The 23643-nt window shown below is 41.7% G+C and overlaps 1 protein-coding gene and 1 long non-coding RNA gene across 3 annotated transcripts; both read right to left on the bottom strand.

Annotated features, from left to right (window-relative positions):
• Positions 1-16268: 16268 nt before the first annotated feature.
• Positions 16269-20792, bottom strand: LOC147613514 (uncharacterized). Its single transcript, XR_015263207.1, has 2 exons — positions 19832-20792; positions 16269-16546 (listed from the first exon to the last, which is right to left on the bottom strand). It is a non-coding gene; the product is annotated as an uncharacterized LOC147613514 (long non-coding RNA).
• A 132-nt stretch (positions 20793-20924) lies between these two features.
• LOC147613515 (peroxidase 55-like) lies at positions 20925-23267 on the bottom strand. 2 transcript variants are annotated; one of them, XM_086781485.1, is made up of 4 exons: positions 22822-23267; positions 21985-22176; positions 21735-21900; positions 20925-21452 (listed from the first exon to the last, which is right to left on the bottom strand). In XM_086781485.1, exons 1-4 carry the CDS (start codon positions 22993-22995, stop codon positions 21037-21039), a joined length of 948 nt encoding a protein of 315 aa, XP_086637611.1. In that variant the 5' UTR covers positions 22996-23267; the 3' UTR covers positions 20925-21036. The 2 variants fall into 2 exon arrangements, with proteins under 2 accessions (XP_086637611.1, XP_086637609.1); XM_086781483.1 differs by having other exon boundaries at positions 22783-23263.
• Positions 23268-23643: the final 376 nt, after the last annotated feature.

Below are 23643 nucleotides of genomic sequence, written 5' to 3' on the forward strand. Positions count from 1 at the left end.
GAAGGGGAGGGAGAAGGCATGGCTCATTAGGAAGCGGGGATGCGATGGTTCAAAAGGGGGGAGGAGGAGGCATGGCTCATTAAAACGGGGGGACGTGATGGTTTAAAAGGGGGAGGTTATGGCGGTAGAATTAGGAAGGGCAGAAGAAGGGGAAGGAGGGGCAACAATGTTGTTCCATGGTAGAAGAAGGGGAGGAGGTGTGGAGAGTGAGACAAGGGGAGATGATGAGTTGTGAAGGATGGGAGAAGGAGGTAGGAGGGGGCAATGATGACTGGCTCGAAAGGGGGAGGTATGATGGCGATGTTGTTAGGTAGAACATAAGAAGAGGTGGATGAGAGAAGGAGGGGTGGAGGATGGAATAAAGAAGGAGGAGGGGAAGGCGATGCTGGGTGGCATCTCAACCAATAGAGATTTGATATACAAATTTACCTCCAAAACACATACAGGGTAACATGTTGTGGGGGTCAACACGGTGTCCCCCAAGACCCCTGCTACCTCACTAGGGGCCTTTCACATCCCCCTAGAAACTTGGAGACAAGTGGTGACAATGCTCTTGTACTACACCATCCCTCATTATACCATGAAACCAAGAGTTCTATTTTTTTTTCAAATCCTTTTTCTTGATTAGCCTTCTATATTTCTATTAGTTTTTATAATTTTTAACAAATAAATAGCTTGTAGTAGAATAGTAAATAGTAGAATCCAAGTGCACATTGACTTGGATTCTAGAATCTAACTTAGTTTTGTAATTGAATACACAACTTGTATTCAAACTTCTATTTGTGTTGAAGTAACCCTTTTTGCATCAATTTAGGCAAAGATCTTATTACATTAAAAATTTTCATTTATTTTTAAGCTTTATGGTTTCTCAAATGATCAACAAAAGAACAAGCAAAAGACAATAAAGAAAATCCCTCAACAACTAGAAGAACATGAACTTAGTCGTGAACAAAGTCTTAGCGAAGGACTCTAAATAAATTTTGATCTCCACGTAGAAGTTTTCCACCACTAATAAGCCTTGGATTTAAATCTCTGAAAGTTTCTTCACACTCTACCAGAAGAGAACTCCTTGGGGCACATCAAACTAAGAAAAGAAAATTCAATAATCCTTGGTGGGATGTAAACATGCAACCGGACCTTTAATTTTCTTGAAGAGAATAATCAAAAGACTCATAAAAATTATATCAAACATCAAAACAACTACTTGAATTAAATTAAAAATTAAAACATATAACAAAACATAGAGTAAGAGAAAGAAATACATCACCATCAACACAAGGCAACACAAGACTGGGTGCAATCTTCCCCCCCCAATGTGAGTGGCTTCTTCTCGCGTGGGTATTTTTATATATTCCAAAAAGTAGGCTTTCAGCCAAAAATAAAGTATACATCCATATTTGGACTTTGCCATTTAATTAGCCTTTGTCCTCAATTAACCTTGTCCTCAAACCTTCTAAGGTTTGCACTATTTTTCTAATACAATAATCTATCTTGTGCACATATGCACATTACAAAATAAATCAACTAGTGCTCGTACGCACACTGTACAATAAATTGACGCGTGCACACACACACATCACACTGATGTCAAAATAATATTAAATGCCATAATACAGCCACAAAATATTGTGAGATCGGTCCACACGCCATGACTCAATCCACCATCCGTGTGACACCTAAATCGGTACCCTTGCACACCTCATCACCTAAACTCATAAACATAAACCACGTCAGTAGTAACAATCAATTGACATCACATCAATCAATCCTAATGTGTTCATGATGAGAAATAGGCATCATAAAAAATATATACAAATTTAAATGACCATGATTATTATTCAAATAACATGGGTCATAACAGTCCCCCTGTTGGGAATCAACTGTCCTCAGTTGTGGAATCAATGAGTGGATGGCTTCATGGCACAAGTGGAGGACAAGATCATCACATCAAACAATTTCTGAAAATAAAACCAAACAAGTGAACGCATGTGAAAAGGATCTAAGTGTCCCATACCACATAGGTACCTTCCACATACAAACACTCGCTGGTGAAAGATAGAAGACATAGATACGTATGGGGTAGGTATATAAAACCAATCTAATGTCCCACACCATAGATTAATTCCACACGACACTACCTTAAGAATAGAAGTTTGAGACGGAGTAGCTAATTCCCTCTGAAACTTTCATTCCGACATAACTTTTCTCTATCCTTAAAATTAGACTACAAGTCTTATTCCAAAAATGAATTAGGTCGAAATGGAAATTCTTATCAACTTAGAATTAAAAAATAATCACTTACATTACTGTCAATAACTTGATGAATTATGGGGATTTGTTCTTGATCTTCATCTTGTAATTGTCTCACTAAATTCTCGGGATTTGTTTTTGATCTTAATCTTGATGAAGTCTCGAGAGTTATTTTTTGATCTTAATCTTAATCTTGTAATTGTCTGACTAAATTTTAAAAATTATAATCTTTGAATAGGTTTATAATTCTTGAATTTGTGAATTTTTACTTGTAAACAATGAAATCTAAAGGGGATCTTGATCTTAAGCTTAATCTTAAACTTGAAATCAGAACTTGAATAAAGATGGACATCTTCCACCCTAATTGATAGCAAGAACTTGATATACTAGTAATGAATCTCGGCTTAGATTAAAAATACTTGAATGGTCGAAAATTGAGAGATTAGTCTTTAATTAATCATACTTGTAATTCTTAAATAAATCTTGTTCTTAAGGGGTTTAAATCTTGTGATTGAATATATCTTTGACTTAGAGCAATTCTTGGTCTAGAAAGAATCTTGTACTTGGATAAATCTTAAACTAGAACACTAGAGAGAATCTTGTACTTGGATAGATCTTAAACTAGAACACTTGAAAATTTAGACAAAACTTTACTTGAATTGGTATAAACTTCGTAATTGTGATTGGTATACAACTTAAGCTTGGTTTCTAGTCACTTAAGAGCTATTTCTTTAGTTCTCATCATCACTAAATTCGATGGTGAAGTAATTGATAACTTGAATCAAAGACTGGAGAAACTTGATTGGTTCTTGAATCTTCAAATTGGTCTTAATCTTCTATGAAATGTCTAGCAATCATTTTTACTTGAATTGGGGCAACTAGATCTTGAAGATAACTTTTGCTAATCTTGTCTCGATCTTTCTAGTTAGGTCACGGTATTTAAAATTCTTTTCAAGAGCTAAAGTTTTCTAACTAGGTCTAGAAGAAAAGAATATTCAGAAAACAGATACAAAAGCAAACAAGAAATTGTATACAATAAATAATTTTTAACACATACCTCCACCTTTGGTTAGTGTATCGAGTGCGTTAACCTCTTCGGTGTCAAGCTGTTCCTCAATAGTACGATGGTGCAGATATTCACCCATTTCTTGTCAATTAAAAGGAATAGGAAAAATTAAAAACAAGAGAAAAGATAGGATTTCTTATCTCATATGGAACGTCGAACTAGATGTGAGTCCTGCCAAGTTAGCTCAATACACAAATGCATAATTTTTTTTCAAGAAATAATCCATGTACTTTTAAAATTAAAGCTTTATGAATTAAAGCTCAAAGAGTTTCTTAATTAAGCTTACTAATAAAAGCTTTGCGTAACATGATTTTTTTTAATTACTAATTTAAATCCAACGCACACTTAAACCCAAACTTAATAAAGGCTCAAATGAAATGATTCAAGGGTGGTTGCAAGATGAGGGTACTCACTTTCGTTCACTCTCTCCAAAATTGGGACATCCATGCATCTCGGGCGGAGTACCTCGATCGTGATAGTGCCGCGAATCAAAAGACGACACGTGCCTCCCGAGCCTAAATCGACATATCTCGATCGAGATGCCAACTAATGCCACGCTAGCAGGTCCGGGTTTCCAGGCGTCATCCATGTCACCAATACATGTCACCGCCACCACAATATCTCGATCGAGATATCTATGCCACTCGAATCCACATTAGGGCCACGCTGTATCCCCGTAGGCATATTTGACTAGCACATCTCCATCGCCCACGTATCTCGAACGAGAAATATACATCCAATCGCGACCATTCATTGTTCGAGGTAATCGGATACAATCTCCACCGTCCCCATATCTCGATCGAGATACTGAGTTCAAATCTCAGCCGTCCAAATATCTCGATCGAGATACATAGATTCAATCTGCACCGTCCGAGTATCTCGATCGAGATACGTAGATGCAATATCCACCGTCCAATTACCTCGATCGAGATACGGAAAAGCAATCTAAACCGTCCATTCACGTACGCTGGAAGATGCGATCTCGGCCGTTTAAATATCTCGATCGAGGTATATAATGAATCTTGACCGTCGAGATACCTTGTCGTGGTAATGCCTTTAAATCGTGGCCGTCCATTTACCTCGAACGAGATAGTAATATCAAATCTCAGCCGTCGATCCTTCCCCAACCCTAGAATTAGGTGTGTATCTTGGCCGTATGTTGCACTAACCCTAATATCCAGAGCGTTAATCTTGCAAACCCTAAATTGCATGATGTTTCCGAACCTCGATCGAGGTTATAAAACCGGAAAACTTTTTTTTTACCTCATTTTCACAAGTCGTTTTCACTCTCTTGCTCTCTTGATTTGGATTAGTATTAGTGAGCCCATTAGCTTTGTTTTTAGCTTCATTAGTGCTACTTAGCACTAAGCATTAGACCTTTCACATTAGACCCTTTACATTGGACCCTTCACATTTGGCCTAGGTTTTAGCATGGAGGGCCACGAGGAGGGCCACGAGGAGGGCTGCTCATCTATTGCGGACCTCATCTCGCGGAGATAGACCGTGAGTTAGCGGCTATCCGTAGGAGTGCTAGAGACACTCCATCTACATTACATATCGTGGCAGACTTGGAGGCGATGCTTGCGTCCCTTCGTAGCCTTCACGATATTGTTTATGTAGATGAGTGGATAGCCCACCATCGCGCTGCTCCTGTGTCACATGGCCTGACATATCGTTAGGTCTGTGATCTTGCTCCTATTAGGGATGGGGCTTTCCTAGATCTTTTCCTCGATAGTCGTGGGATGAGGCCCGGGGCGGGCAAGCCCCTCACTATTTCGCGGTGTTCGCATCCTCGTACGGCGGCACATATCTATAGTCGATATGTTGCCGCATATGGGAGGATGCCGAACAACCGCCAGATTCCCATATACTTCGCAAAGCAGTTATATGCGGAGTTTGTCTTAGGGGAGGAGGTCGATTACACCAGCCATCGTCCGGGTGGTGGTGCTGGCCGAGGCCGTCTCCAGGACCAGGGTAGGCGGCCTCCACCAGCCCTTCGTGTAGCACCTACCACAGATCCTTCATTTGTGCCATTGTCGACAGTAGAGGCTCTTGGCACGCAGGTCGGCATTGACGTACGGAGTACCACGGAGAGCATCCAGCACGTGGTGTGCCTATTCTCACGATCTATACCGACGACAGATGTGGAGGTATTTACATATATATTACGTCTTAAGTTTTTTTGGTCATTTATCTTCATGTTTATATGTACTTTTCTATATTTTTACATGAGCAGCATGGTTGATTGTGTCACGCAGGTTCCCACACCTGCCACTCAGAGGCTCACTCAGGAGTTGATAGAGGCGAGAGCGGAGATAGACCGCCTCCGAGATGCATTACAGATGGCAGAGGCAGCTACTGCAGAGGCACAGCATCTGAGAGAGTCCGACATCCAGCAGGTAGGTTTCTCTTGCACGTTTAAGTTACAAATTTATTTAAGTAATATCTAATGAGAGACTAATCAAATATTTTAATGCTTTACTTTTTTGCGTAGGCTCGGACCAAGGTGGAGAGCTCCAGAGCTGAGGCACAGCATCATCAGATTATGGAGCAGATTGCCCAGCACAGGGCAGAGCAGCTGATGCTACATGTTCGAGAGTATCGTAGATCATCGGACGTGACAGTGCCTTACCTACCGTTATATCCACGGCCTGTCACAGAGGTTTTTCGACGACCTCTCCCGCAGGATGCACCACCCTTCCTACGTGATGCGTGCTGCTGTTTATGTATCGAGGACATTGATAGTACAGGAGGATATGCCCTAGGATGTGGACATATTTTTCACTTGTCTTGCATCACCCAGGAGCTCGTCCGGTTCTCAGCATGCCCATCCTGCCGTGCACGCGTCGACTTAGCGACGTCTAGGGTATTGGGCATCGATGATCTTCACCCAGGCCTTGTACGAGTAGATGATCTTCAGCTATGGACTTGGGACTCGACGCCTTCGAGGATAGAGCCCAGGAGCCTGAGGTGCCTCCTGAGATAGAGTGGAGCTCACATGAGTTCGACGCTTACCAGAGAGTCCTACATGAGAGCCAGGTGACAGCATTTGAGCGCGTGGGTGGTGCTGGCCCTAGTGGCACAGCGGGTGATGGTGCTAGCAGCAGTGCTGCTTCTCATGAGCAGCGTGTCCTTACAGCAGAGGAGCTTACACGAGCAGAGTGGCAGACACGCACCATTGCAGATTATCGATTTTGGGTTTACAGACAGAGGCGTCTTGCATTAGCATGACGTAGAGAGAGAGAGAGAGGGCCATAGCAGCTTTTGGGACTCGTGAGCTCCCGAGTACACCGGCACCAGCTCACGATCCTTCCTTTGAGGCAGACCTCCCCGCAGACATTCGACGACCCCCGCAGCCGGCACAGCCTCCTCGACGTGCACAGCAGCCTCGACGCGCACGTCGACCGGCAGTTAGAGATGACGATTTTGATTGGGTTGCTGTTGATAGTGACTAAACTCAGACTAGCTGGGTTAGCTCACTTACATTGTACTTAGATTTTTGGGCAGTGACTAACCTCAGACTAGCTGGGATAGCTCATTTTCATTCTGATGTACTTATTTGATGTTTATATCATTATGAGTTTTCTCATTATTGAGTATCATTACATTTTAGTTGATGTTCTTGATTTTATTATATTTCTTAACACTTTGGCTATCATATTGTTTGTTGAAAATCTCCATTATTGAGTATCATTACATTTTAGTTGATGTTCTTGATTTTATTATATTTCTTAACACTTTGGCTATCATATTGTTTGTTGAAAATCTCCATGCCATTGTACCCAAACATGCTCTGATGGGGACCAAACTTTGCAAGCATGGGGAGGGGACCCACCCCCACATGCTTGCAAAGTTTGGTCACAATCAGAACATGTTTGGATTGGCAATTGGCGCCCAGTGCGGGTTTTTGAAGTCTCTTGGTGCTTAAGAGGCCATGGAAAATCTGGGCCTTCCCCATACCATCGTACCCAAACATGCTCCGATGGGGACCAAACTTTGCAAGCATGTGGGGGTGGGTCCCCCCCACATGCTTGCAAAGTTTGGTCACAATCAGAGCATGTTTGGATTGGCAATTGGCGCCCAGTGCGGGTTTTTCAAGTCTCTTGGTGCTTAAGAGGCCATGGAAAATCCGGGCCTTCCCCATACCATCGTACCCAAACATGCTCCGATGGGGACCAAACTTTGCAAGCATGTGGGGGTGGGCCCCCCCACATGCTTGCAAAGTTTGGTCCCCATCAGAGCATGTTTGGATTGGCAATTGGCGCCCAGTGCGGGTTTTTCAAGTCTCTTGGTGCTTAAGAGGCCATGGAAAATCCGGGCCTTCCCCATACCATCGTACCCAAACATGCTCTGATGGGGACCAAACTTTGCAAGCATGGGGAGGGGACCCACCCCCACATGCTTGCAAAGTTTGGTCACAATCAGAACATGTTTGGATTGGCAATTGGCGCCCAGTTGGTGCTTAAGAGGCCATGGAAAATCCGGGCCTTCCCCATACCATCGTACCCAAACATGCTCCGATGGGGACCAAACTTTGCAAGCATGTGGGGGTGGGTCCCCCCCACATGCTTGCAAAGTTTGGTCCCCATCAGAGCATGTTTGGATTGGCAATTGGCGCCCAGTGCGGGTTTTTCAAGTCTCTTGGTGCTTAAGAGGCCATGGAAAATCCGGGCCTTCCCCATACCATCGTACCCAAACATGCTCCGATGGGGACCAAACTTTGCAAGCATGTGGGGGTGGGTCCCCCCCCACATGCTTGCAAACTTTGGTCACAATCAGAGCATGTTTGGATTGGCAATTGGCAATTGGCACCCAGTGCGGGTTTTTCAAGTCTCTTGGTGCTTAAGAGGCCATGGAAAATCCGGGCCTTTCCCATACCATCGTACCCAAACATGCTCCGATGGGGACCAAACATTGCAAGCATGTGAAGGTGGGTCCCCCCCACATGCTTGCAAAGTTTGGTCACAATCAGAGCATGTTTGGATTGGCAATTGGCGCCCAGTGCGGGTTTTTCAAGTCTCTTGGTGCTTAAGAGGCCATGGAAAATCCGGGCCTTCCCCATACCATCGTACCCAAACATGCTCTGATGGGGACCAAACTTTGCAAGCATGTGGGGGTGGGTCCCCCCCACATGCTTGCAAAGTTTGGTCACAATCAGAGCATGTTTGGATCGGCAATTGGCGCCCAGTGCGGGTTTTTCAAGTCTCTTGGTGCTTAAGAGGCCATGGAAAGTCTGGGCCTTCCCCATACCATCGTACCCAAACATGCTCCGATGGGGACCAAACTTTGCAAGCATGTGGGGGTGGGTCCCCCCCACATGCTTGCAAAGTTTGGTCCCCATCAGAGCATGTTTGGATTGGCAACTGGCGCCCAGTGCGGGTTTTTCAAGTCTCTTGGTGCTTAAGAGGCCATGGAAAATCCGGGCCTTCCCATACCATCGTACCCAAACATGCTCTGATGGGGACCAAACTTTGCAAGCATGGGGAGGGGACCCACCCCCACATGCTTGCAAAGTTTGGTCACAATCAGAACATGTTTGGATTGGCAATTGGCGCCCAGTGCGGGTTTCTGAAGTCTCTTGGTGCTTAAGAGGCCATGGAAAATCCGGGCCTTCCCCATACCATCGTACCCAAACATGCTCCGATGGGGACCAAACTTTGCAAGCATGTGGGGGTGGGTCCCCCCCACATGATTGCAAAGTTTGGTCACAATCAGAGCATGTTTGGATTGGCAATTGGCGCCCAGTGCGGGTTTTTCAAGTCTCTTGGTGCTTAAGAGGCCATGGAAAATCCGGGCCTTCCCCCATACCATCGTACCCAAACATGCTCCGATGGGGACCAAACTTTGCAAGCATGTGGGGGTGGGTCCCCCCCACATGCTTGCAAAGTTTGGTCACAATCAGAGCATGTTTGGATTGGCAATTGGCGCCCAGTGCGGGTTTTTCAAGTCTCTTGGTGCTTAAGAGGCCATGGAAAATCCGGGCCTTCCCCATACCATCATACCCAAACATGCTTTGATGGGGACCAAACTTTGCAAGCATGTGGGGGTGGGTCCCCCCCACATGCTTGCAAAGTTTGGTCCCCATCAGAGCATGTTTGGATTGGCAATTGGCGCCCAGTGCGGGTTTTTCAAGTCTCTTGGTGCTTAAGAGGCCATGGAAAATCCGGGCCTTCCCCATACCATCGTACCCAAACATGCTCTGATGGGGACCAAACTTTGCAAGCATGTGGAGGGGACCCACCCCCACATGCTTGCAAAGTTTGGTCCCCATCAGAGCATGTTTGGATTGGCAATTGGCGCCCAGTGCGGGTTTTTCAAGTCTCTTGGTGCTTAAGAGGCCATGGAAAATCCGGGCCTTCCCCATACGATCGTACCCAAACATGCTCCGATGGGGACCAAACTTTGCAAGCATGTGGGGGTGGGTCCCCCCCACATGATTGCAAAGTTTGGTCACAATCAGAGCATGTTTGGATTGGCAATTGGCGCCCAATGCGGGTTTTTCAAGTCTCTTGGTGCTTAAGAGGCCATGGAAAATCCGGGCCTTCCCCATACCATCGTACCCAAACATGCTCCGATGGGGACCAAACTTTGCAAGCATGTGGGGGTGGGTCCCCCCCACATGCTTGCAAAGTTTGGTCACAATCAGAGCATGTTTGGATTGGCAATTGGCGCCCAGTGCGGGTTTTTCAAGACTCTTGGTGCTTAAGAGGCCATGGAAAATCCGGGCCTTCCCCATACCATCGTACCCAAACATGCTCCGATGGGGACCAAAATTTGCAAGCATGTGGGGGGGGACCCTCCCCCCCCACATGCTTGCAAAGTTTGGTCCCCATCGGAGCATGTTTGGGTACGATGGTATGGGAAAGGCCCGGATTTTCCATGGCCTCTTAAGGGTCCCCCCCCACATGCTTGCAAAGTTTGGTCCCCATCGGAGCATGTTTGGGTACGATGGTATGGGGAAGGCCCGGATTTTCCATGGCCTCTTAAGCACCAACAGACCTTAAAAACCCGCACTGGGCGCCCATTGCCAATCCAAACATGTTCTGATTGTGACCAAACTTTGCAAGCATGTGGGGGTGGGTCCCCTCCCCATGCTTGCAAAGTTTGGTCACCATCAGAGCATGTTTGGGTACGATGGCATGGAGATTTTCAACAAACAATATGATAGCCAAAGTGTTAAAAAATATAATAAAATCAAGAGCATCAACTAAAATGTAATGATACTCAATAATGAGAAAACTCATAATGATATAAACATCAAATAAGTACATCAGAATGAAAATGAGCTCTAGAAGTACATCAGAATGAAAATAGTCACTGCCCAAAAATCTAAGTACAATGTAAGTGAGCTAACCCAGCTAGTCTGAGTTTAGTCACTATCAAGATAGAGATCTAGTCAGCAGCACCCTCTCTAGCTCTCAACTGCTCTAGAATGCTCTCATGGTCATCCACTCGAAGCCGAAAACGAGGGTGAGAACTGTGTTTTCGGCTCTGTACTCGAACAAGAGTGAGCCTGGTAGCAACCACTAGATGAGAGAACTGAAATGCCTCTAACTCCCACTTCCACTGCTGGAACTCAAGACCGATGAAGTCGAATCTGCTGGTAGAACCGGCCTGCCACAATCATGCTATGGGCATCATAAGAAAACCCATGATCATCCACTGTATCCTGGTCAAGCATGCACTTTGGCCTAGTGCAACTCATCAGATAGTAGTCTACTCCCTCGCTATTTCCCTCACTGGCAATAACAGCAAATACATCACCCTCCTGTAGCAAATCTGTCAGGTCATCATAACTGACCATGAACGCAGGACCTGTGTGCTCATCAGACACCACTGGATGTGAAGGATGCTCAGGGGAGAGGAATGTCTGTATCCATGCATCTGCCCATCCTCTCGAGGCACAATGTGACCAATCGCCATCCATACATGCTCCACAGAAGCATGCAAACCGTCGTGTGTAAATCGTGGGGGCCGCCATGCACGTGCTCCTGATGGAATGTAAGCCCAAGGTGCCAGGTACTGTGTCACAATCATGGGAGGCTCTGCGGTCAATCGTGCCACCATCCACATGCCAAAAAAATCTCCTGACAATCCGAGCATCACGTCTGGGGTACGATGATGCTGCACTCCCACACAAATGTTGGGAGCACCACTCGACTACGTGGCCCGCATCTCTGAACCGCTGAGCATCCTGTCGCAGCTGATGACGCCTCAAGGCACGTTTCACACACGCGCCTGCACCATCATGCTCACCCTTCCCGTGACCAGTCTCAAAGAATGACCAAATCACTGGGATACTAGACTGCACATGCCACCTATAAATCCATAAAAGATAGTCTTAGTTATTGTTTTCTTTAAGATGTTCTAGTGAATTTAGTTTAATTTGTAAATGTAAGAAACCCATAAGTACAACCTGTAGAGCCAATAGAATTGACGTGATGACTTGAACTGTGCACCACAACCATCCGACCAAACCCATTGCTGGACATGTCTGATCCCACAATCTCCTAAAAAATCGTCATGGAGACGAAAACAGTGTTGCACAAAATGTGCATCATGTGAACGATCATCACTGATATAGAAATGATACTCTCGAATAATGACACGGGTCTCGGGGGTACTCGCTATCCCATCTACATGAGCCTCTGCATGTCGATAGCTAATGTGGACCAAAATAGCAACCTGGTGAGGGAAGCAATACATACGTTTAGGACACAAAAAATCAATTAAGTAATGAAGCTCAAACATAAAACAAATATTACAAAATATAACCATTACCTGCTCTGAGAAGTAATACTCAGATTGTATCTCCTGAAAAGGTGTGAAAGTGTAGTTCTCTGCAAAATCAATCACAGAGACGACCACACCAATAGGAAACTCTGCTAGGCATGCTCGGAACTGACGATCCTGCCACTTGGCACAATGACTGTGCCGTATGTAGGGGTAGATCTGCTCCCTAAATGTGGCTGTGAAGTGACAACGTGGTGTATGTTTGTCCACGAGCTGCAACTTCCTGGACTGTCCACCACTCTGGAGCTGGTGTGTCACATACTCATAACGTTGCCATGCCACTATCTCTTGGTCACTTGCATCAAGATCTACCATCTGTAGATGTGCAAGTGAACCACATGATGTGCAATTGCTCTCCACACAAGGCATCCTATGGAACTGGGCATCCTCCGTGCGTGCACACAAAAGAGAGTGGATGAAATCACGTGGACTACGAGGCAACTCTCTATGCCCACTAAGAGAACGGAACACATCATAAAAAAGATTGAACTCAACATGGTAGCGACAACAACATGTGTCACGCTAACGTGAGTACCTCACAAACCAAGGCTTACACCCCTCAAATAACCTTTGCCCAATTTTAAGCTCTGGATACGAAGCCACAAACTGAGAATACAACTCAGTTTGGGACATTTCAAGAAAGCAAGCACCGTGCTCAATGAACACTCCTCTTGTCACTCTCTTACGCAAAGCTTTCTTGAAAACTGGCGATGCACGACAATTCTCCTCCCAAAAACTTTCTATCAAGGTTCTAGTGGTTTCATCTAGTAGGCGATCATGCCTAGCTACACGACCACTACTCACCCACATAGCACCAACCTCATTGGCATCTAAACTTTGTCGCCTAATAGACCCAACTCTAAGTGCGTGTGGTGCTATGGAAAGGATGCGAGATGTGGCACTAACCTTACCCTTCATTTGGGAGCTACTTATGGCTGCCACAATAGCTCGTCGAGCAGCCAAAGCGTCCGCAGAGTTCCTCTTCTTGTTAACTATATAGGAATGACGAACACTTTGTAGCACCGCCATGCCAGCTCTCCTCTCTCTTCGACCTCCAATGTCGGAAAGCGCCCTGCAGTTGGCCATGTTGGGCAGATCAATCAAAGCATCAAGCACACATGCCTGTGATGAAGACGTGAGGTCTTTGAAATAGGATTGGAAGATTGCATGGGCACGACGATGTGCCCCTGACTTTGATAGTTCTTTCCTATCCACACGAAGGGCGCCCAAAGGAGGGGGGTGGGTTCTTGTAGAAGAGAGGACTCAAGAAGGGCGGGTTCATGTGGATTATCTAAACTAAGGGGTAGTGGGGGGGGAAGAGGGCGAAGGGAGAGGAAGTGGAAGAGGAGGAGCAAGGCTTGAATCATCGCCAACAACGGAAGGTGTTGCTCGTTGACGTGCTCTCCACTCTCTCTTTCTCTCACGAGCTACCCTTCTCCTCTCCTCCTCTTGAACTTGGTGGATGGGGGGGAGTCTAGTCCTATCACGTTTCCGACTCCTACGACTTTGAGAACCCATTCTCAAGGAAGCTAAGAGAGAAAATATTATAAGGGCTCAATGATGGGATAGTACTACATATAAGTGTGGGATAGTACTAGAGATGTGTGATTATATAGGAAAAATAGGTTATCCACTTCAAATCTCACTGGATTTCCTATCTAAGATTGATTGGATAACTAAGATAAACATAAAGATATTTAAAGATAAACTATTATCCACTTAAAAATTAATATTATTTATAATATTTATTAACAAGTCTAAATATTTATCATTACCAGATATATAAATATATCTTTAAAGAAATCTTTTATTTTATAATTATATAACTGCTTTTTTTAAATAAAGTATTTTTTTCATATTTTATTCAAAGGTTTATTCTACATAAAAAATTTTCAAGAAATATAAAAATAAAAAATTTATTTTTTTTAAAATTAATAATATGATCTTTAATAATATTTTTATTGATCTAATCCCAAAATATAATCCTTTTAAATTACTGATTTTAAATTCTTTTATTTAATAAGTTACATATATTTTATTATTTAAATTTCTATATTCTATTTCTCTAAATTACTAAATTAACTTTTCCAAAAATATGTTTTTGAAAAAAGAGGGGAGGTGGGAAGGAGATGCCACGTGTCACAAGCGTACATGACACGTGGCATTCTCTTGACATGTGGCACTATTATGGTTGATGTGGCAATTCCATGATGTGGCATGCCATGTCACCATGTGCGAGGTGGCATGCAAAGGTGGCAAGATGATGTGGCATTAATGATGACTAGGATGATGAGGTGGGGAGTCAACTAGGTTGACCATGTTGACATGGAGGGTGGAGGTGGCAAGCTGAGGTGGCAAGATGCTTATGTGGATCCTCTCGATGCTCACGTGGACATAAAGTGGCATGCATATATAAGGTTTGGGCCTACCCAAGCCTCACACATGGAATGAAACCTAAGCTGTGAAGTTTACCAAGCCTAGATTTCCAAACCTAACTAGGATTGGTTTTAGACTTGAAAAGGGGAGAGTGGACACAATATGGGAATTTTCACTTGGGAGGATTGAAAATGGACCTTCCCAGACTCAAATCAAGCCAAATTTTTTTTGATAAATTCATGGCAACAAGAGTATTGATCCCTTGAGTTTTTAGATTGAAAGATTCAATATTTAATTTTCTAGAATTAAATTACTATTGATTTAATGGGCCTCTAACAGTCATAATAAATTTTCCAAAGTAAATCTACAAAAATCAAACCGTTAGATTTGTAATTTTATCTTATACCCACATTATACTAATCTTTCCCAATCTAATCATCACTAGATCCATACAATTTGAGCATTTTAAATGGTAGATGTGGTGGGAGGATAAAATAGTATGTTTTTTAACAATTCTAATATCTTTTAAATAATATAGAAAATAGTAGAACACATCAAAAATTACTCGATAAATCAAGTTAAGCTCTATGTTATTTGTATTTGTGATATGCAAAGTGGGAACATCGTATGAGTGATAATGTAAAAGTTATAGGCAATTTACTCACATTCACTATACCTGTCTAAACCTAAGACAGGGCCTGTATACAAACTTGGTTCCCAAAGAAAAGGGGATTTGCAATTATTGGATATTCGATCAGATTATAGTTTTAGGTGCCCAACTTTGCATATGATGTTTCATTAGAAGACCTTGAAGTGAAACTCCTTGGCTAACTATGAGAGATTGGCTATTCTTCTTGAAAAAATGCCTGTTTTTCAGCTAAAGCCAAGGGCGCCCACGACATGAAACTAGATAACCTCATCTTGCAACCACCCTCAATCATCTTGGAATTCATGAAGTTTAGCGCACATTTGTTAAAAAAAACTTTGGAGAAAATTATATTTAGTGCCTCCTGGATTTAGCCCAACCGCTCCTAGATTTAGCCCAACCGGCCAAGATTTGAGGGAGAAGCAAAAGCTCACTCTTGAATAATTCTCAACCTTCTATTATAGAAATTGAGCAAAGGAAAGTTTTAGCAATTCTGCTTATGGCTCTCCATGCTCCTCTGCTTGCTCTTTCAATCCGTACAGACAGATTAGGAAGAGGATTAGTGAAGAGGAAGGTGGTTTCATGGTTTTGAGAAACCCACTAATGGTTTTCCACCTAGTTTTACCCTTTGGGCAATAGATTGATGGAGATTGATTATCCAATGGTAAAAAACAAGCTTAATTTGATCCATACATAAACAAAAATCCCTAAACGTGTTCTTCTTCAATTTAAATTCAAGAAAATTACCAAAATCACCTCTGTTTTTGTCTCTTTCACCTCTTTTCACCGCCTTCAAGAAAATTAAATTACACCAAAGCTCTGATACCACTGCAACCGGACCTTTAATTTTCTTGAAGAGAATAATCAAAAGACTCATAAAAATTATATCAAACATCAAAACAACTACTTGAATTAAATTAAAAATTAAAACATATAACAAAACATAGAGTAAGAGAAAGAAATTTACATCACCATCAACACAAGGCAACACAAGACTGGGTGCAATCTTCCCCCCCAATGTGAGTGGCTTCTTCTCGCATGGGCATTTTTATATATTCCAAAAAGTAGGCTTTCAGCCCAAAAATAAAGTATACATCCATATTTGGACTTTGCCATTTAATTAGCCTTTGTTCTCAAAATTAACCTTGTCCTCAAACCTTCTAAGGTTTGCACTATTTTTCTAATACAATAATCTATCTTGTGCACATATGCACATTACAAAATAAATCAACTAGTGCTCGTACGCACACACACATCACACTGATGTCAAAATAATATCAAATGCCATAATACAGCCACAAAATATTGTGAGATCGGTCCACATGCCATGACTTAATCCACCATCCGTGCGACACCTAAATCGGTACCCTCGCACTGTGCAACACCTAAATCGGTACCCTTGCACACCTCATCACCTAAACTCATAAACATAAACCACGTCAGTAGTAACAATCAATTGACATCACATCAATCAATCCTAACGTGTTCATGATGAGAAATAGGCATCATAAAAAATATATACAAATTTAAATGACCATGATTATTATTCAAATAACATGGGTCATAACAAAACAAGAAAAAGAAAAGGGTTAGCATGTTTGGTCCATGACATTGGGCTTACGTAGAGAAAGGAGACAACTTGTTAACCCAACTTGATACTTGCTCCAAATGTTGGATGCCCAAAAGATCCCAAGTTGGACATTAACCTATCCCTTATTAGAAGAATGAAAGAGATCAAAGAGTCAGAATGGACCGGACTCTTGTACATTCTTTATGAGACAAATGAAGAGAAGAATCTTATAGTATCTATAAATGGAAATGATTTTATCATTAAGGATGTCACTCCTCAAAGCAATCATAAGATTTACTTTACAATGCACTCAACAAAAGGCATTTTTTTTAATTTTCAGAATCAAATTTTTGTTGCTGTAGTCCAAAATTATTTAATATTTATTATCACTTTCTATTTCTTCCTTTTAAGTTTTATACTTCTGTTTTTTTGTGTAGTGCCTCTGTGTTGGTCTTTTAGCGATGTCATGGAAAGTATGTTTCATAAAGAAGAGGACTTAAGCGATGAAGATGAATGAATCAGATGAAGAAACTAAAGAGAGTGAAGAGAAACCAATTGTCGTGCGCTAAAGCCTTCAAGACAACCAACAAATTTATTTATTTTAGGTAAAATTAAAAAAAGTAAGTCCAAAGATTCTCAATTTGAAGTTGAGCAAGTACCATCGAGTCCAGGGGCACTCATAGGAAAAGGTTTCCAAGATAATGAGCTTAATTCCTTGAGAGAAAACACAAAACCTTATAGATAAACATAAGAATTACCCCCCATTAAAAATATTGAACGTGCCTTATGTAGTCCTCGTAGATCCCTCCACATGCCCCAACAAAAAGGTCTTTTGACAAGGCACATGTGGATAAGTGCAAGCAAAGAAAGAGCTCAACATCGAGTATTCACATGTCAAATCTTTCAAGATAGCTCTTCCTTTGGTGTATGCAACAGGATGAAGAAACAAAGCTTCTACCTTGGGATCATAACACACTAATGTAGATACAAGGTTACATATGACATTTTTATAGAAGATTAAGTATTTCCACAAAAAGAATATCAATCATATGACATGTGGAAAAGCCCAACAATTAAGGTTATGTCATCATGTGGGATTGCCTCTACTAAAAAACAAGGAAGGCTAAGGTCAACACTAAAGGAGAGCACGAAAGCAGATCATAACTTTTTTTAACTTGCTTTCCATGAAGGGGAAATATGGGACATGCAAGAAGAGATTTAAGAGGTATGACATCTTCAAAACTATTTTTTTTCATTTTATTTTTGAGTGAACATCTATATAACTTTGGATTTTGTTTTGTATCTATAGATAAAGACTTTTCTTCATATGCAAAGGATCATGATTGAAAATTTTAATTGTATTTATATTGGGAAGAGGTTCAGAGGTTCCACCCTTCAAGTAGTGATGTCAAAAATTTGGAAAGATACTTCTTTCTTTTTTCAAAAGTGTTAAGCTTAATTTTTATTTCTCTATGTTGAATTAGATTCTTGAATACAAAAGGAATTTTTAGTCTTTATAACTATTCTAGTACTTTCTTAGTACTTTCTGTTTTTTTAATAGAAATAGATTCTCAAATCCAAGAGTAATTTTAGTTTGCTAGCAATTTCTGTTTTTCTTTCATTTGAAATTATTTCATGAATAATTTTACTTTATCTTGGTACTTTATGTCTTTCTCTTATTTGAAATGGATTTTGGAATCCAAAAGAAGTTTTATTTTTTTTAAATTTTCTCTTATTATTCTACTACTTTTTTATTACCTTGTGTATTTAGCTTTTAGAATTTACTTTTAGAATCAAAGATCCACGAGTTGCCATCAAGATGGTTCTTATAGAGTTTGAGCAGCATTTGAGTCATGCTTAGGAAAGAAGAAGAAGGCATCAAAATGTTGTGTTCAACTCACATTTTAAATGATGTTGATGCTTTACCAATGTGGTGGTGTGTGCATGAGGGTAGAGTTGAAGATATGTCTTCATTTGTAACTCTTCGTGCTCACTCCTTGGTGGGCATTGCAGATATTCCTTATGGGTTTCATTTAGAAGGGTCAATAAATGATGAAAAGAAATACGGCTATAATGATTTAGTGCGAAGCCTTTAAAAAGATCACTACAAGTGATTCTTAGAGGATTTTTCAAAATGTATATTTTTTCATGTCAATCATGAAAGCTAGTACTAGTGATTTGTATATTCTAGTGTATTGATATCATGAAAAAGAGTACTTATTTTTTAATACTATAAATTTGAGCATTTTTAGTAATAGTTAATGTTTTATTAATTGTTTATTACAAAAACATTAAAAAATTCACAATTTCATTGCTAGAAAAATTGTATATATTGTTAATTATAAATCAAAGCTTATTTTTCTTATTATTTTCAAAGTGAAAAAGGACTATACAAATGAGTATTACTTTGTCACTTGAAATTCCTTCAAATTTCAAGTTTTTGGAAAAAATTAAGACATTTTTGAAAACAACAACCCACGACTCATTGTTGTCTTTCATAACTCGGTGTTATATTCACATATGGATAGAACTTTCCTTTTTCCATGTTTAAAGATTCTCAAAATAGAATGGGACGCAATGTTTCTCTAGCACATCATATTAAGCGAATACTATGTAATGCATCATTTGCATTAGAAAGCATTTTAGTGAAAGTTTTGCTTTCTAATGCTTAATGTAATGCATCATTTGCATTACATTAAGCATTAGAAAGCATTTTAGTGAAAGTTTTGCTCTTTTTTTATATTTTTCTCCATCTCTTTTTACACAAGATTTTCTCTTACACTCACATCATGGACATCTTCGACCCACGATAGCATGAGCTAAATTGCAAACAACCTTTGGCTCCTTCAAAAGCTTGAACTCCATTCCATTGGTCATTTGTACTATGCAATATGGCAGAACTATGTGTTATGGTAACCCTAGTGCCTTCACAATAACTTGTTTAAGTGCAATTCGCAAATTATTCTATCAAGGATGCAAATTGTTAAATAACCATAAATTTTTGGAATATCACAAATTTTGGAAAACCTCAAAAATATTAATATCACAAACCATAAATTTTTGGAATATCACAAATTTTGGAAAATATTAATATCACAAAATTTTTAATCGAACTGTCAAATTATCTTACCTCTACCGTTGACGGAGTGGCACCTCCGTTGTCGTCTGCATGTCTCCGTATTCCGCTCACTGACGTACGTTTTGTTGTGCTAACATTCAAAGCAGAAATGACATCTTGGAGGATGGCTGCCATAGTTTTGCCGGAGCTCTGGCCGCAAATCTCTAGATGTACGCCACCTGGAGAGGATGGCATGGAGAGCAAGATTACATGGAACGCTACTGCAGAAGATTGCCAACTGTGGAAGCGTTACTCCAAAAAGATCACCAATAGTTCGAGCGTTTGAAATAGCACCAGCATCCACACTCCTATGTAGAAGAAGATGACTGCAGAATATCTCCATGTACGCTTGGCAGATCTGGGAGAAACGAGGGTACTGAGCTCTGCGAGCAGGAAACCTGTGCAAGTCCGCCATAGCTGCCGAAATAGGAGTGGGAGAAGGTAGGAAAAGAGGGGATGTGAAGGCTCTAGGTAGATTTCGGGGTGCCTCAATACATGACACCCGTTGACCCCCAGGTAGCCGGTCTCATCCGGCTTTGGGACTTAGAAATTCCCAGTGCCATGTCCAAATATTGGTCCGTGCAAAATGTTACAAACATATGTAGACATCACGTGTATAAATATGTGGGAGGGACCCAATACCTCCCTCATCCCAAACACGTGTCTTACCAACTCCACTATGGCACAACTATGACCAACTCATGTTTGGGCATGTATATAGCCCGGTGTTTATACAAAGGCGCCGGCCCCCACCCGCGGCGAGGGCCGGCGGGCCGGCTGTGGGCCCAGTCAAATGGGGTGCCATGCATTGAGGTACCCTGAAATCTACCTAAAACCGGATGTGAAGGGGTGCTTGCACCTTTTCGAATTCAAGAATTATATAGATGTTACAAATTCTATAGATTCAACACGTGTCCATGTATAGACTCGCTCGTATATACTCACTCTTATATATTATAGATTATATATATATATATGTTACAAATTCTATAGATTCAACACGTGTCTACGTATAGAGTTGCTTTTTTATATATATTATAGATAGATTATAGATTATAGCTATAGATAGATAGAAGTGGGTATATGTGCCATCGTGAACAAGAGAGAGTCAAAAGAGTATGTGGTATGTGGTGCCATTCTTCTTGGGTGAGTTCACCTCTAGTTCACTCTGAGTGAGGGAAAATTACAGAATGTCCCAAAGTTGTGCCCTTTTTTTTTTACACGTTGAACGCAGTACAATCTTTTCTGATCTCGCCTTGGTTGCCTGTCTTCACGCCCACATTGCCTAGCTTCGTCATGGAGACTGCAAAAGCTGAGAAGAAGGCTGCTTGGTTTGCTGCAAATTTGTTGACAAGGTCCGTCGTTCTGGAGTCTGTCCAGAGCGCCTCATCCGATGCTAACAAGCCTTTACCAGCTTGTAGGTCTTTGTAGTAATCGTTGTCGAAGGAAAAGGGAGAAATGAGGTCTAGTGCTTGCACTGTATTGATATCGTCCCCTGAATTAGACGGGCATAGGCTTTGCAATGTGGATGCGTAATGGCTATCCATGGATGGGTCGACTTGGAATGTGGCGTTGAACTGGTAGAGCCGATTTGTGAAGAAGTTGCAGTGGGCAAATCCAAGGGTATGCGCACCTGGCCATTTAATGGCTTCTTGATCAGCAGTGAGTGAGTTAGGGTTCACAGAGAGCGTGCACACGCACGCTCTCTCTCTCTCTCTCACACACACACACACATGCACACACTCTCTCTCTCACACACACACACATGCACACACTCTCTCTCTCACACACACACACACATGCACTCTCTCTCTCTCACACACACACACACATGCACTCTCTCTCTCGCACAGGGGGGAGATGTTAGTTCAGTTTCATGACGATAATTTGAAGCACCTCTGATGCAGAGCTATACCTGAAAGTACCACCACGTCTGTTGCATTTAGCCCTTTTGCTTTGAAGGCTGCCTTTAGCTCGTCTACATTGTAGTTCGCTTCAGGCAGATTACCTTGCACTCGCGAGGCTAACGAAACTCTGCCATCTTTCCTACCCTTCAGCACCGTCCATGTTGGCCCATTTGCCTGCATCATCCAACGTGATTGAAACAGTGATTATAATAATCTTAAGCTTGGATTAGTGTGCGTGCGAAAGGTGTAATCAGTTACCAGAGACACAACATCGCGTGCTGCAATGGCGAGTATGTCAGCACAAGAGACTACACCCGGGCAGGCACTCTCCACCCTTGTCTTTGCTTCAATAATTGCAGTAAACCCATCTCCAGCCAGAGAGTGGTTTGGAGGGGCGTCTTTCTCTGCTGTGCCATCACGAGAAGATATCAAAATGGACCCATCGCAACCCTGTTATATCGACAATCATTCCCAAAACGTCAAAATAGCCAAATTTGCTTAAGCATTCATAATTCTTGAATAATGATTAAGGTACAACCAGCCCAATTGGCTAGCTCAGTAATTATCCTCATGAAAGATGACAAAATGTTAATTCAACTGATTACTCCCTCCAGGTAGGTCGGAAAAAACATTGAAGCTCTAGATCAGTAATTATAGCTGAGTAATTATACCTCTCATAAATCCCCATTAAAGATGACAAAATGTTAATTCAACTAATTACTACCTCCACAAACTCAAGGTAGGTCAGAAAAACATTGAAAATACCAATTCCTCTCTAGAGGCATTCTGACTACAGCATGAATGTTTTTTTTTTTTGGGGTGTGTTTTGGGGCCTGTATTGCTAAATTATGGTTCTTCAACGATAGTTAAGGACAGACTAACTTCAACCTTCAGCTAATTGAATCAAAAGATCACCTCTACATAGGTCAATAGGATAGATAAGAAAGCATAAACAAGCGAAAAGGCATCAATGGGGGTGATTTACAATAGTTAAGGTTAATATATAAGTTGCAAATATATGCTAGCACTTATTTGACTGCATAATTAGTACCTCACCTCTACAAAGCAATCATGGAAGAAGAGCCTTAGAATTGCCTGCAAAGAGATTGGGAACTTCTGCACACTTTGAGTGATGGAGCTCTTCACAATACTCTCAACTGATGGGCATGAATTCATATAGAAATTCGGAGTGAGCTGAGAATGTGCATGGGGAAGGTGCCAACTGAAGACAACAAAGAGAAACAAGGGAACTCGTGCTATAAAATACATAGTTTCAAAGCAACAGCTTTGCTCCTTCACTGCAGCAGCCTTTGTTATCAATGAACAATTAAGCTCAAGGAGGTAATCTTATGAACGACGCATCTTAGTGCACAATTATCATCATTATACTAAAGCAAAGGTTATCTACGACAGCAGGGAACTGGTTATTATAATTTGAAGCTGTTGCGCAGGCTTACAATATTAAGGTACGATGACGTGAATAAAAATGGCCTCGAGCTCGATGACGTGAATAAAAATGACCTCGAGCTCGAGGCCAGAATTCCAAGGTAAATAGAAGAGGACACACAACACGAACACGAACAGGTGGTAAAACCACTTTTTATGCATGCAGGTCTGCCACTGGGAAGGCAATCACATGCACTAGATAGACGTGCCCTTGAGGAAGTCACAAGTGAAAAGACACCCCCCCCTTAGGTACGATTCTAAGATATCACGAGCTACAAATGAGAAGCATCAGAGCTCTAGCCTTTTCTGCACCTTCACCAACACCACGACAACTTCTAGTCACGTCCACAGAGCTCTAGCCTCTAGCTGGTGTAATTTGATTTTTCATGGATCCCCTCTCTCTCTTTCTCTCTCTCTCCCACCGTTGGTTGTATATGCCTTCGTGTTGCATTCTACCGATGTTAATACCTC

This window comes from Cibotium barometz, chromosome 43, assembly GCF_041138505.1.
Source record: "Cibotium barometz isolate CiBa-2024 chromosome 43, ASM4113850v1, whole genome shotgun sequence".
In the NCBI taxonomy this organism is placed as follows: domain Eukaryota; kingdom Viridiplantae; phylum Streptophyta; class Polypodiopsida; order Cyatheales; family Cibotiaceae; genus Cibotium; species Cibotium barometz.